Here is a 16078-nt window from a genome sequence, read left to right on the forward strand (position 1 = left end):
TACATGAAAATATTGAGACTATCAGTAGCCTCTTTCTCAAGCATTAACATGGTCTTTGCAGCTTCCTTGAGGTCAAGAAGATCCTAAGGCATAGGAACCTCCACAACCTTGGTGCTTTGTCTAGTCCTCCTTGTGGTGCAAGGGATATATCCTTGGAGCTAGAGACCCCAACATCCATCTCTAGATCCACGAAGCTCTTGTCATTGTGCATTTTCTCCAATCTAGCCACCATAGCCGACATATTGGTAGCGGACACTCTCAGCATAGTCGCACTGCTCTCCATGATCTTCTTGAGGGCAGTCTCAATTTTCTGCATTTTCAGGCTGGTCTCCCCAAACTTTTCATCATATCTATACTTAAAAAGCTCTATAGCCTCACTCACCATTTTTCTGAAGGAAATCCAACATCATTCTTTTTTCATCTTCTTTCCACAGGGCACACTCATTGCTTTCCGAAACACTTCCTTTCCCTTGTTCCTTTGTTCTAGCTTGATCCTCTTTCTCCACAACCCCTTCAATCCTTTCCATTTTAGCTGAGGAAGTTCTCTGCTTAATACGCACAGTCTTAATTTCATGAAACGCCCAGCGTTGGAATCGATACATATCAACCGAGGCACTTCTAGCAGGTCCCAAGATATTGAACATCATTTCTGGCTTGTCTTGTAAGTCCTGGGAATCCAAGTCCATTAGTTTTGATTCCTGGTTTTCAGAAACTTTAGGATGCTGCTTATCCCCAGAATCAGAATCAGATAAAATAATCCTCTTACCCTTCCCCTTGGGCTTCACTTTGCTAGTAGAGGTATCCTCCGCTGATGAAATATCATTGTTGATCTTGGGGATTCTAACCCTCTTCTTCGGGGGGTTAGAGGTGGCGACCTTGTCATCAGATTTAGAATCATCCGAACCATCACTAGCGATATACTCCTCTTTATCATCCAGACTAGCCTTTACCCTGTTAACCCTAGCTTCCAAATGCTCATAAATTAAAAGGATTAACCCCTGATGAGCCAAAGGGCTCGACTTAGGGTTCTTAATGTGGTCAACCAGACATAAAAGGGAAAGGAAACCTTGTTCCCATATCTAAAATGATTCAGAAACACAAAATGGTAGCTATAAACTTTAGTAAACCTCCCATCAACCGTAACAAATTCCATAATCACAACATTTTACGGTAGAAGCTTTTTACGTAGTTGGGAACGAAGTAAGTCCCGTCATGCTTGACAAGCCTCTCCTTTTCGTCTTCGTTCTTGGGAAAGTTCTTCACCGCATTGTCAGAGAATTTTCTATCCCTGAAGAATTTGGCCCCTTCCATTGACAACCCTATCACCTCCGCAATCAACTTCTCATCCAAATTCACCGTCTGCCCAAACAGGGTGACTCTTTTCTTGTTCCATCCCTTGACGAAGAGTTTGGAAACCTGGTCCTTTTTCCCATGTAGCTTCTCCATATAACCGGTTATCCCCCCTTTCTGTAATCTTCTCCAAACTTTTTGTTCCTTCTTCCAACCTTCACAGCTAGTCGACCCATTCCTGTTAATATTGCCCCCCATGGTTTTAGTAGTTCCAACCGCACCTCCTTTGCCAGATAAAAAATAGACTTTGCAAAAACAACAGAGAATAGCAAAGCCGAGGCAGAGCAAGCACATAATCGCCCACAAAGCGTGCGGGGTAGGTAGTCCACCTCATGCAATCTAGAAAGAGAGAATAGCGGAGCAAAGCTGAGGCAGCCCACAAAGCGTGTGGGGTAGTCCACCACATAATCCTCATCTAGAGAGTTGCCCATCAAGAGTATCACTCATTAGTTTATTTAGAACCATTGAAAACCCAGATTCCTACACACAAGTTTAAAGGAATCAATGGTGAAGTTCCAAATGCAAATACATGAGCTAAATAAGGTGAGAATGGTGAGAAGTGAAGAATTGCTTGTCAAGGCTTATCACCATCCTATTCTTCAAACACAAGGCATGCAATCGATGAAGAGCGGGGGCTACATGATATGCCAACATTAGCAAGAAAATCTTTCAACTCTCTCTCTAGAGCAATTTAAAGGTGGTTGACTCAAATTTCTAGAGGTAACCTCAGAGATATTTTAGTCATTACATTTATAATTAATTACGAACCACAATCAACTTGAAGGTAGCAAAAAGGGAAAGCTGCCTCAACTCCATTTTCCACTCCTTTTGGAACAAAGAGAAACATTCGTCCCTTAAACATGTCAATATGATCTCTAATGTCCCATTAGAGTTCATTTTGGTATAGCCACGAGGCTAGGCAAACCATTTGGTTAGATTTTGCATTAACGGGGAATTACCCAAAAAGCATATTAATAACACAAATTGACTCATATAAGTTCTGTAAACAATATTATATTAATATTTGAAATAGATAAAGATGTACAATGATTAGATTACACAAATCATGATATATGTCTGAAATTCTCTGCCTTACGAAAAATGCAACCATCCACAATCCAAAGCCTAGGAGTGAAAATGCAAAATTTAAAAAACTCGATATAAAAAATATGTCATGGTCTTCTAATTTATTTATAATTGAATCAATAATATTCCTCCTCATCCCATGATTTTCTAATTAGAGGCACTCCGTCTTTTCTCCAACACAAGCGGCCTTCACATATAGCTGCAACAACCTCCACATATAGAGAATGCTCCTGTGAAAAACAGCAAAGTCAGTTCTATAAGCTCAAAACAATCAATTTAAAAAATATCGAGTAAACAAAACATAGAATCCACTGGATGTTATACCTTCTGATACTAACAAGATTTTCTTTCTTCTTCCTCAAACAGTTCCAGCAAAAGCCCATATAGCATTAGGATAGATTCACATAAATCAGTTGGAAACTTTCAAAGGGTTTGTGGCAAATACTTTGCAAACAGATTTTTTGGCAAGGATTGATAAAAGGTTGTCTTTTATTATGAAAAAGGACTGAAAAGGCCATCATTTATGATTTCAACCTGCAGTGGCACACTACTTTTTATCTTGCATGCATTAGGAATTCAAGTAGTTTTGATAGCTTGGGGCACTCAAAATAAGAATTTGAGTTGGGTGCTTCTACAATTAATACATTAATGGTAATCATCACTCTTCTAGGATGTTAGACCTTCTGATAATAACAAGATTTTCTTTTTTCTTCCTCCCTCAAACAGTTCCAGCAAAAACCCATATAGCATTAGGATAGATTCACATAAATCAGTTGGAAACTTTCAAAGGGTTTGTGGCAAATACTTTGCAAACAGATTTTTTGGCAAGGATTGATAAAAGGTTGTCTTTTATTATGAAAAAGGACTGAAAAGGCCATCATACACTACTTTTTATCTTGCATGCATTAGGAATTCAAGTAGTTTTGATAGCTTGGGGCACTCAAAATAAGAATTTGAGTTGGGTGCTTCTACAATTAATACATTAATAGTAATCATCACTCTTCTAGGAATGCAAGTTGTCAGACAAGATGTTCGTTTGACTGTTGCCCATCGTTTTAATTTATTTCCTTCATCTTTTCGTTGAGTACCTTATATTTGATATGGAAATCATACGAAGATGTTAAAAATATGAAAGAAAAAGAATAAGGTAAGAAATAAATGCCGAAGTACTTTGTATGTGATTTGAAATGGATCATGAAAATGATCATAATTCAAATGGTTTAAACTAATCTATTGTACTTCTTAGTTTATGAGACCAGAGAAAAGTTTAGGACACACATTTAACCTTATAAAGACTAAATAGGTCAAGGTACAGATGCAATATCAGACTCCAGAACAAGGCAGAGGTTAATGAAACTAAGATGATGAGTAGAAATGTAGAACACTGTTACAACCAACAAAATTACCAAAAGTAGCAGCTCAGTGGTTACTTTAGTGTCAGCAGCAGTTTGGTTTTGATGTCTTATGATGATTTTGGCATTTTGAATAGATAATAGTAGCAGCGGCAACAGTGACTCTTTAAGTCCCTTGATCATAGGATTATGGAAAGGCACTGAAGATTCAAAAGAATTCAAAGGCAATAGATATGCATAGAAACGTAGCCAAGAGTGATCTATGGGAGTCCTTGAGGTAGACGATATTTGTAGAACAGAGAATAGAAGTTTCACTCTTTTTGAGTTTTCTCTCACTGGATTTCAGTGTAAATCTGTCTCTATCTCTCCTTATGTGCATATTGATTAATTTGTTTTCTTGCTTCCGTTTCATGCAACTACTTTATTTCAGTGACTTTAAGAAAGCACAAAAAACGATACATTCAGCTCATTATAACCATAAGCATTGCTCATAACAACGATTAGAACTTGAATGCAGTTCTCACATATTTTGAAGAAATGACGTACTCTTTGTTACGTGTTCTTATGGAATAAAGAAGAGTCACATGTTGGTAGTTGCATAGAAGAGGTATGCAACGAGATATATATAATGAATGCATGTCAGAATGAGAACAATTGCATAATAAATATACCATGTAGATGGCACCCATAGAGATGTGGGGAGCATCAATCTGCAGCTTTTAGGTGTTTCAATAGGATAGAACATGTAAACAATACATAAGTAAATGCAAATCCATATTGGTGAATTGTGCATTGGAATATCTATGCTGATTATGATTCAGTATGGCTTTAATGAAGTCCGAAAATCTGATTAAACTAAAATAAGTTTTGCTAGCTGAAACTTTAAAATAAAAAAAATAACGGAAGGTTTACTAGCTGAAAAATTTAAAGCAAAAAAATATGAAATAGTTGAAGGGAAAGATACAGCAACTTCCAATTTCTCATATTGGATTAAATCATGAATGAGTAATCATTCATGTTGCATGTCAATGCAGATAGAGGTCACATGTATTTATATCATTACTTCCCTCTCAATATCTCAACGAAAGAAAGAAAGAATCTTATAAGGAGAGACTTTGGGACTAAGTTTTGCACACAAAATTGCATCCACGTATGGGGTGAAACAGTGAATAGGGCGGGTGCAAGATATGAAGAAATTAACAAAACTGGGACAGACACTATTAGACATTGTTCAACTTGCCCTAACAAAGTCATTTCTTCAACTGATGTTATTCAAACTGCAAGAAATGAGATGTAAGGAAATCACTCAAGAAATTTGTCGAGTTTGATTGTGTATAGTTTATTTGAGCAAAAATGAATTCTGTCACTAGGGAAGAAGGTAGGAACGCTTGTTTCCTCTCCCCTAACCATGTCATGAACATTATGCTTGTAAAAGAGGAAAGGTTGCAATTGTTGCTTCCTTTATTGTTTGAACCTTGATGCTCTACCTTCTAGGAAATTCTTTCATGACATGATACATTATGTTTAAGTTAAATTTTATAAAGTTATCATGTAATGGTTAATAACGGCATTTTATATTAAAATTTAAAATATCAATAACAATTAAAGTAAGAAATGTGAAGAATGATGATGTTGGATTAACTATATATTTAATCATATACACTAACCTAGTCTATATATAATATGGCATAACTAGTTGGCTCTCCCAGACAACTAATAAATAATATTTTTTTAAGGTGAACAATTATTCCCCTTATTTCAAGAAGCTTTGCCCTAAAATCCTTTGTAAGCTTGATAAATGTTGTGGACAAATAGTAAATTCATCAAGTTTTGATAATTATCAAAGTATCAAAGGAAAATGGATTGAATAAGGAATTTGATGGGTCCAATTCCATGAGTATAGAGATAATGCAGAATATGTGGGAAGAAAGAATATTGCAAATATTAAAGATAGGAGTACTTTGCTACTGAGTAAAATTCCATGGAGCACATTGCTGTTGGGAGGAAGATACGATTTCAATAACAAAACAAGATAATTTGATGAATGGTGACATATGTATGATAATCTAATCCATATGTAAGAACATGATTAGTTGGCTCTCCAATACAACTAATAGATAATATATTTTTTAAGCACACAATATATCCCTTCTTTTGAGAGGCTTTGTCCCCAAAGCCTTTGTTGGCTTGATAAATGTTAGACGAATGCATCAAGTTCTAATATCGATTCATTGTTAACTCTCCCTGTGAAAAAAGATCTCCTGATTCCCTTGTTCATCACAAGTTCTTTGCTGGTCCTTGTAAGAATGCTTCACAATTGACAATATTTTGTCTTTTCCTGGTTGCTAGTGAATTCAAATGTTCTTAAATTAGCCTTTCTTTCTTCATAGCTCATTTCTTATTTAGTACTATAAAGTAGTCTATGTTGGTGTTGGAAATAAGCCACACCCGGACCGACGATGGACTGGTCCAAGAGGGGCCAGTAGCTCAGTGGTAGAGCACTCCAGCAGCATATGGAAGGTCCTAAGTTCAAGTCCTAGCTGGTCCATGTCTCAACATGGTATCAGAGCCAGGTCCAGGCTAGGAGCCCCAAGCACACGAGAGGTGTGGCTTAAGGGGGGGTGTTGGTGTTGGAAATAAGCCACACCCGGACCGACGATGGACTGGTCCAAGAGGGGCCAGTAGCTCAGTGGTAGAGCACTCCAGCAGCGTATGGAAGGTCCTAGGTTCGAGTCCTAGCTGGTCCATGTCTCAACAGTCTACTCCTAATAAAGTCTCATTAAACATACCGAATTTGCCTAAGTGGTGAGTTCTTCAATTGTTCTTCACACTTGACACCTTTGATAGTATAATCTTTCCTGGTTTTCTTGGAAGAGATGTAAATTTTTGTGCTATTAGTGGTGTATGAACCTAGGGAATAAGCCATTGTACCTTGAAACTTACAACAATTCCTTTAAAGTCTGTCACATAGAAAGCATCCTTCATATTATAGTTGCCGATTTGAAGTTGAACATTCCTAATCACACCCACACATATAAACATGATAATTTCTAGAGATGCTTATTAGAAAAGTTTTTGACAAGTCTATATATAATCCTACTTGTTTTGTGGGCTGGTTTTTACGATAATTCTTGGATCCAACAATATAAAGACTATTTTTTTCCCTTCACGTGTCTTGAATGCATTAGCTTTCAATGTCCTTATATGGTTGTCAACGATACTAAGTGTGGCACTTATTCCTCTAGGTCTTTGACACTGTATACTTGATTTGCTTCTTGCTTTTCCTCTTCTAATCATGTTTTTGTTGAGACATGGACCAGCTAGGACTCAAACCTAGGACCTTCCATACGCTGCTGGAGTGCTCTACCACTGAGCTATTGGCCCCTCTTGGACCAGTCCATCGTTGGTCCAGGTGTGGCTTATTTCCAACACCAACACCCCCCCTTAACCCCTCTCGTGTGCTTGGGGCTCCTAGCCTGGACCTGGCTCTAATACCAAGATATATTTAGTCCGAAAATGTTGTTCAATTCTCAATTCAATATGCAAGATATATTCTAGTTATATTTTATTGATCTATGTATTGTCTACTTATATGACGAATCTGATTGTCTACTTTTGTATGGCAGGTGAGAGGAGCATTTTATGATTTCTATATACTTTCTCACGAATGCCACTCAATATAAGTATAAAACAAATGGGGCACGGTCAAGTGATGCTGCCTTGATTGGTCATGACCGATCAAGACACCACTTGGTCGTGCCTCTTTGTTTATGCTAACTAACACTATGCTTTCACTTTAATACGGATCGGTGTATTGCAAACGATGGCATGTGCTAACTGCTAGCGACTAACAACCGATAGTTATCGGTGTGTTAGCCTTAACACCCGATAATTATCGGTGTAGGCTTAGCACACCGATAACTGTCGGTGGTCTTTATAATACAACCCGATACTTTAATTTGGAGTTTTCCTTCAGTCATTTATTTATCATCATATATGTTAATCGATATACATTAAATACGATATTTACTAATTGATGAACATGAACAAGATAAATGGATCGGTTGATTATATGCAAGAGCAGAATAGCTATCAAAGAAGAATTAATTGCTTGAAGGTTTTATCATAGTTATCGATAGGATAAATGATTGAATGAGAGACTTCATTTATCTCTCATTCAATCGTTTATCTTACCAAAGCTATTATGCGTTAACACTCCCTCTTACCTAGGTAAGATGAATGTAGGCAATGTATTCAAGTATCACAATTCAGTTGATGGTTAGCATTTTAGACATTCTTAGTAAATCAAATCACCTAGTCATATGATATGAAGTATCACCTAAACACGTGGTACTGAAGTTTATCACATCTATCTAGTGATTGACAGGGTCACCTAAACACGTGATATCAGTATTGCCTACATGCAATACTTAAGGATAATCATATGAGAAAGATCAATTTCTCACTTTATCCAAGTTGTGGTATGTGCACCAACATTTTATACAAATGTTTCATCACAACATAATCATGGCCCATCCATGACACACCAGAGATCCAACATGATAACTGGTCTGGACATCAAAAGATCGTCACCTTATAATGTCCCCATACAAGTATTCACTATCTTGAGAGATCATCACCTCTTAGATATGAACCTAGGGGATAAAATCCAAAAAATGTCCTAACATGACAAAGAAGTTTACACATTAAACATGCAAATACAGATTGCAAAGCAAATTACCTTTCTATCATACTTAAACCTTTTCTGAAGTGATCAACCTTCACTTTGAAAGAGGTTTGGTTAGAATATCTCCAGTTTGATCTCCAAGGGAAAACCCCTCCTACTCGAGGCAGAAATACCTAGCATAAAATGTTTTCTTTACATATCAAATGTCTAGCAATAATGCAAGATACAGGCCCAATATATGTTGCTTCACTTCCTTGAAGCAAATTTCACAAGAACAAATCTGATTGGCCTTCTTCACAGGATCGATCTGCTCTAACTAAGATATAAACTATTCTTCACATAAATTGAATGGATCAAAGAATGAGTTTGCATCTTCTATATATATGAGGGAGGCACCCTTTCACCATATGTGTTTTCACAAGGGTGGCCACTACAACATCAACACTCCCTCTTAGCTTAGGGAGGAATCCTTGTTAATAATATAGTCATGAAATGATATCCACCATGGCTACTCCTAGAGGGGTGGAACATGATTCATCACGGTACTCAACATGATGACATCCATCATGGCTACTCCCATGTATGAGAATGCATATGAACACAAGTGCCCATCACGGAGTTGCACAACGTGATGTTTTCATCTCATCATGACGTTCACCATGACTACTCTTAGAGGGTGGAACAAGGGCCTTTTCCTCAAACTTCTCCCTCACAGAGAAGAATGCATTAAGCATATCTTCATGATGGTGTGGCTCCCTCTGAACCTGATATCAACCTTTTCACCTCCTTGTCTAGGGTTGCTTCTGATGAAATGTTAGACTCCCTCTGAATCTGATATCAACCATCTGACCTCCTCTTCGAAGAACCAGATCGCAAGGACAAACTGTATGGGTCCTTCTCCTTTGATAAATACTTACCGCCATTAACTCAGTCCTATGGCTGCAAACATCGAGTTCTTTCTCCCTTGAATGAAATCTCTTATGCTTCTTGGTTTGTCCTTTCTTTATCTCGAAAGATCACCTACAAAACATGACTTATAGAACTCTGGCATGTACTTAGCAAATTCACCACCAGTAGCATAAACAAGAGCCCCTATGGTCAACATTGCTTCCTCATGGACTGTTGCACTTCTGCAGGCAAATACTTGTTTATAGAATGGAAATGTGAAATCTCAGAATCTCCACTAAAGTCCCCTCCATATTCTTCCTGAATTCCTCATCACAAATAGTACTTCAAAACTCTATAGCCTAAAGAGAAACAAGCTCTTCATCACTTTTAACTGCTTTTGTTGTGATTCTAAAGATGTCCTGCATGTAAGGAGCAAGTTTCTCATAGTACTTTGAAGAAATTGAAACAAGATATTCAAATGCAGCTTGTCGTGTGCAGACACCTACTGACAATGTTGATTCACAAATAACACGCATAATGTAATTGCATGAATTAATAACTACATATGAAATTCATGACCATTAATCAAACCTGGATTACTTATCTCTTTGTTTATTAGTCTTCCTCGCAATCCAACAATTGTTCATTTGCACTTGAAGATTTAGATCTCATTTGATGGTTGCTCTTTGATACACATACTTTTAGTTGTTGTGTTCATCTGACATAACCAGGATCTGTGAGATGTTGAGGCCATATTCACAAGACACTCAGCAGTATCAATGTGACATCGATCTTCCTCAATAATATTCCCAGCCATGCATTCAAATGAATACCCTTCTTTGCAAATCTGTACATGCTATGAAGGAGAGCATCGAATTGGTTTTGTGTACAGTAAGATCGTTGCTTCTCATGTCGCTCTTTGACTGGCAAATATATGAGTATTGTTTCCAATGTTGTGGCGCTAGTGCCAAACAACATTTAAAGATAAACCTTAATGCCCAATTCAATAGATGTAACTTCAACATTAAAGATAAACCTCAATTGCCAATTCAATAGATGGAACTTATCTTGATGGATTTCTTGTTTTGACAATGGATTTATGCTGATCATAAATCTCCCATAAAACTGATTACTATCTCTTTACTATCTCTTTACATAGGAAGGAATGAGATAACGTTTCACAGGATATAGTTATTGTAGCCTTCATAAGATTGCATCCTTGCGTGGTAGTCACACTATTTTACCAAATGCAATGTGTAATGTCCCCTACCAGTACAGTGCCTTAAGCCTGCACTCGGTTGTTTGATTATGGATATCCCTGCAATCACAAGGATAGACACACAATACCTACATACATATCTATATTACTTGATTAGCCCAAACCATCAGCACTAACATGCAGATAGCAAGAAAGTATCACAGGTTAAAGAGGAGAGCAAGGCACTGCTTGTCTACCAAATCCAAGGGCTGGTTGCTTCTAACCCCCTTGCTAGATGGGTAGTCTCCTTATGCTTTCCTTCTAAACCATGATACTATCAGTCACACAAATAACCTCTCTGTCTTGAAAAGACTGGCAGGGAGATAGCAACTGGCATCTTGACTTCATGGATCTCTGACCGCATAGTAGCCCCTCGTTGCCACTGATTACCATCTCCAGTGCTCTCTCCAAGATAGACTTGAAAACATTACTCTAACTATTAATTGATGTGCAGGAGTAACCTAAATGAGTTATCACATATATTCACCCAGTTACATGCAACAGTATTCTAATTACTAATTGATATACAACAATAATTTTAATTGGAATTTACAGTACATATAACAGTCATGCTGTCTTGGTCATATACAAATAGCAATATGTATCAGTCGTGTTTTTCCAGTCATATATAAACGGTAACATATATCAGTCATGTTGTCCCAGTCATATACAGACAACATATAAATAAATACATACATACATAAATAAACACAGACAGTATATATCAGAACCGTCATATTTAATAAAAATATTTCATATTTAATATTTTAATACTGTTTCCTAAAGCAATAATTTATATCCTGATTGAAGCAATTTATTGTGTTCTTGGCTAGGCCAAGAACATAACTCCTTACCTGTCCTTGGTAAAGTAGAAGAAAATACCAACGTTCTCTTGCTGATAATAATTTCCTCTTCCCTTCTTATTATCGATTCCCATTGAAGACCCCGTAACGGTTACTAATAAGAAAGTAAGATAAATCCCTTGCTCGAATTTTCCACAAAATTGAACAGCCTCAGGTTAGATTTAACCTGGCTCTGATACCATGTTGAGACATGGACCAGCTAGGACTCGAACCTAGGACCTTCCACACGCTGCTGGAGTGCTCTACCACTGAGCTACTGGCCCCTCTTGGACCAGTCCATCGTCGGTCCGGGTGTGGCTTATTTCCAACACCAACAGTTTTGTTATCATTTTCTTCCTTGTTGACATGTCTTGCCATGAATAAATTCTATTGCATACAAATATATTTAGGACCATTTCAATCACTATGCTTAACAAATGTTCTTGAATGTTGAGGGTGCAACATTTATTCTCGATACCCATCTTGAAAATGTCTCTTTAGGCTTTGCATCTCTTCTTTAGCAATGAATACAAAATTAATTAATTGCTCTATTGTCAATGGATAAAAATCTATAAGCTTACTTTCATTTATGGTCCTATATTTCCAATGCACAGTTCAGTAGGATAGTCAACATTAATTGTACATTTGTATTGACGTGCTATTCAGGAATCAATGACCAAGTTGTACATTATAATATTGCCCCATATTTGATCCATTTTTTGGTAAAAAACTTTAACAAATGATTATGACGACATTGATGGTTATGACATGCCCTTCCATAAATGTGGCACTTCATGATTTTCTCTTGATCTGTGGACATTCATATTTGATGGAATGCTATTTCAAGCTTGCTGATCCACTCATGTGGCACCAATTCTTCATCAAATTTGATAAGGTATCTTAATTTGAATATTATGATTCAACCACATTGTGTTTTAAAAAAAATACCTGCATTGTTATGTTGGATTTCTTGATGCACCCTTGCTTCAACTTATTGTTAACTAGGCATCTTACTAATGTCCATCCTGTCCATCCTTGTGTCTATTTTCTTTTGAATCCTTTCCATTCTTTTCCATACTGGTTTGCACATCATTTGTTTTTTTCTCCAACTCAAAGATGCGATCAATTATGTCCCTATACTTTAAGTCATTATGATTATCTATATTCAACATGACCCAATCGATTGCCAATGCTTATTAATATATTATCTATTGAATTAAGATTGCTGAACTCATTTGTTGAGTTTACTTTGATATTCATTTGATCCTTCTTAGAGGCATGTTCTCACTAATTGCTCGAGCTCTTGTGATGTCCACCATGTGAACTTGTTGACAATCATTGACTTGATGGTCAAGGATTAACAAAGCTAAGCAAATCAGATTACTATCATGTAATTTAGTTATACTAGCTAAACTATTATTTTGATGGAATTTGGCAACTGAACTACTATCCCGAGTCATTATAATTATACAACTAAGACCCTTTTAACTACTAATTAACCTAACTATTCCAGCTAAGTCAGTTAACTAACTCTAATTAACAAAAACAAATTAACTACTTCTAATTAATTAAATAAAATCAAGTTATTTAATCATGTTACTAGCCGTACCTAGTTACTAATTTTAATTAGCCTAACACTAACTAATCAAATTAACTACTACTGATTAAATTTTGCTAAACTACATCTCATTGTAATTAAAAGTAAACAAATTAAATGAAAACCTAAATCATTAACATAAATAGTTAAATCTAACTTAGAATTAATCAAAGCATTATATGAAAAAAATGCCATGTTACTGATGAGCTTGTGCAGAAGGGCAACAATATGATGGTAGTGGCAACTAAGGTGAATTTAGAGAGCAACAGCAATGTGAGAGAGTTGTAGACAATGTTTGAAGCGACCCAAATGGTAGATTCAGCTGGGTGAATGAGTTAATTGGTCGGCCCCATGAGCAGTGAGCATGGATAGGGAGATGCAATAGCGTTGGTATAGCAACAAGCAACACAGAGTGGAGCAGGGGAGTTAATGGGATGCAGAAGACGGTGACAGCATAAGGGCAAAAGGATGACAGATGTGAAGAGATGGCAAAGGACACAGCTGGGTGTATGTGGGTGAGAACACAGAGTCAGCATTGCCTACAAACAGCTGCAGTATTGAGAAACAGCTGTAAGAATGCAGTAGCTCCATTTGACAAAGGATGGACATGCTTTGAGGAAGTGCTTAGTGGCTGACTACCAGCATCAAAGGAATAGCAACAGTAAAGGTCATTATTGTTCAACGCAGTGAGAAGAAAAAAGGGACTACAAAATTTGCTCTTATATGCTTCTCAATAATTCTTGCAGCTTCTAAACCCTGGGATTTACCTCTTTATGCAACCACAGAAATCTGCCCTTTAAAAAATTAAAGGGAAACCTTTCTAGGCTTTGATACCAATGATGAGTCTCCAGTCCCATGAGTATAGAAATAATAGAAAGTGTTGGGATAGGGAACAAGTAACGACAATGCAAATGTTAAAGGTGGAAGAAATTCACAATCCAGTAAGATTCCACAAAAGAACTCGAAGAATAGTGAAATTTAATAATTTATTGAAAAAAGAAAGACCAAAGGATCCCTGCAATCCTGAACCTAATGCCATTAGGAAGTGGATTTTTTTTTCCAGATTTTGTCAATAGAGTGGCCAAACCTCGAAAGGCTCCCAGGGCATCTCTTCCATCAACAAAAGAAAATAATTACCTGGAATCTTAAGAGGGTTAGAGGCCTCTAATACAAAGCTATTTTTGGAGCTTTCAATAAGAGAGGAAAATAGTGTCTTCTTTTTGCAAGTAGGGTCACTGGGGTTGATCCAGCATGGATGTAATTTCTTTGTCATAATTATACTCAAATTCAGTTTAATCACAAGAATTTTCAAGGTGGATATGTGGTTTTATTGCATGAAAAGTGGGCCACAAATGTTGGAGTTTAGCCAAGATTAGAAAGTGGGATTGATAACCCTCTACAAGTGAACGAAGATGAGCAGAATAGTATGTCTATCAATATACAAAATGAAGAGTATAATACAATGATCAACCTTGAATATATAGGCAAGGATGAGGAGATGAGAAGGTAGGAATGAAACTCTGACCACGCCTCCAAAGGTTTTAAACTTGTGAGCTCACTTGACAAGTGAAAGTGTCAAACATGAATGCACTAGGTGTCTCAACCATGAGGTGAGACAAAACTCTAAAATAGCCTAAGTAAACTTAAGATAGGTGTGAATAGGTCAATCCTAGAAAGGTGATTAGCTAACTAGTTGGATAATGACACTATTTACTCTAACACTCAAAACTCCAAGAAGAACTCCAAAGTTCATTTCGACATCTCTATATGTGTGCAAACTCTCTATGAAGAAATGAGAGCCCAAAGTCCAATTTATAGAGTTTGGAGGAATTAGGGCACTTTTTAAAATTCAAATATTTAATTTCCCTCAAAAAAATCTCAATAAGATTTTAAAAACAACTTAAGTTTTCCCTCACAACCTAGGTGTCCAACTTTGGGGTCAAAACTTAGCACTTTATTATTTAACACTAAAGCAAATAATTTAAAATCACTTTAAAACTTTAGTGTAAATATTAAAATAATATCCATCACCTTATGAAACTTGCCAAGATACCATAAATAGAAATCCAATCATGCCGAAACATAACTGAAGTTGAAAGATGATAATTGATGCCAATACGATCACATATTACAAATAGCAGCATTATATGAGAACCAAAGAGAACAAACCTAGAAAAACCTAGAAAGATTAGTGCCATGCAAGCACTTACTATAAATAGCAATGTCCCTAAGGACCAAACAGAACAAACCTAGAAAAATCCAAAAAGATTGGTGACATCCAATCACTTACTATAAATAGCAATTATTGTCGAAACCCACAAAAACTGAGAATTGAGCTCACCAAGAACATTGGAACCCTCCCAGTGCATCTAGAAACCTATATAACCTTGAAAACTAGCCAACACTTGTAGAACAAGACAACGTAAAAATGGAGGCATTATATACTAGTCAACCATGACACAATAGTACATCATATACTTTCTTCTTTAATGAGATTACCACAACATTCAATAAAAATGCTTGAGTTCCAATAAGTACCTTTTGGGCTATTGAAACTCCTAGTACCTTGATTCCTTGTTGGCCTTTACCCACTAGTTGAAAATTTGTGGGCTACATGGTCGGGTTGCCCAAACTTCTCCAAATGTCTTCCAAAAGTAAATTCACACCAAATCTGCATTGTATTCGTGAAATTTTTTCCAAGGATCTCCATGTGCACCACCACTAATTTCTTTGACATGTTAATTGTCAATAATAGGGGATCGATCACTTGGTCTCCCAACAACGACGATTGGGATATAGGGTTTTTATAATTCAGGGATTCTAAATGGGCGATAACATGCACCATCTCACTCTTACTAGATGCAATGTTAGTCATAGCATTTTGGAGTTCAAGAATACTTTGTAATGAATCCACTACTTTAATTGGTATGGTAGTTTGAAGTACTTGCAATAATTTTATTGGATTGTAGTTGATTTGTTATAGTGCTTGCATTTGTATTTGAGCGGCAGCATTCATTA

General features: G+C 36.7%; 1 protein-coding gene across 3 annotated transcripts in view; it reads right to left on the reverse strand.

Moving 5' to 3' along the window:
• Positions 1-2346: 2346 nt before the first annotated feature.
• Positions 2347-16078, reverse strand: part of LOC131035490 (phosphoribosylglycinamide formyltransferase, chloroplastic) — a 160837-nt gene continuing 147105 nt past the window's right edge. For 2 of the 3 annotated variants that reach the window (XM_057967200.2, XM_057967199.2), the window contains exon 6: positions 2347-2666. In XM_057967200.2, coding sequence (XP_057823183.2) covers positions 2553-2666 — 114 coding nt within the window. In that variant the 3' untranslated portion in view covers positions 2347-2552. The remainder of the gene's footprint in view (positions 2667-16078) is intronic. The other variant, XR_009103963.2, reaches the window with a different exon arrangement.

The sequence above is a fragment of the Cryptomeria japonica genome, chromosome 10, assembly GCF_030272615.1.
Source record: "Cryptomeria japonica chromosome 10, Sugi_1.0, whole genome shotgun sequence".
In the NCBI taxonomy this organism is placed as follows: Eukaryota; Viridiplantae; Streptophyta; class Pinopsida; order Cupressales; family Cupressaceae; genus Cryptomeria; species Cryptomeria japonica.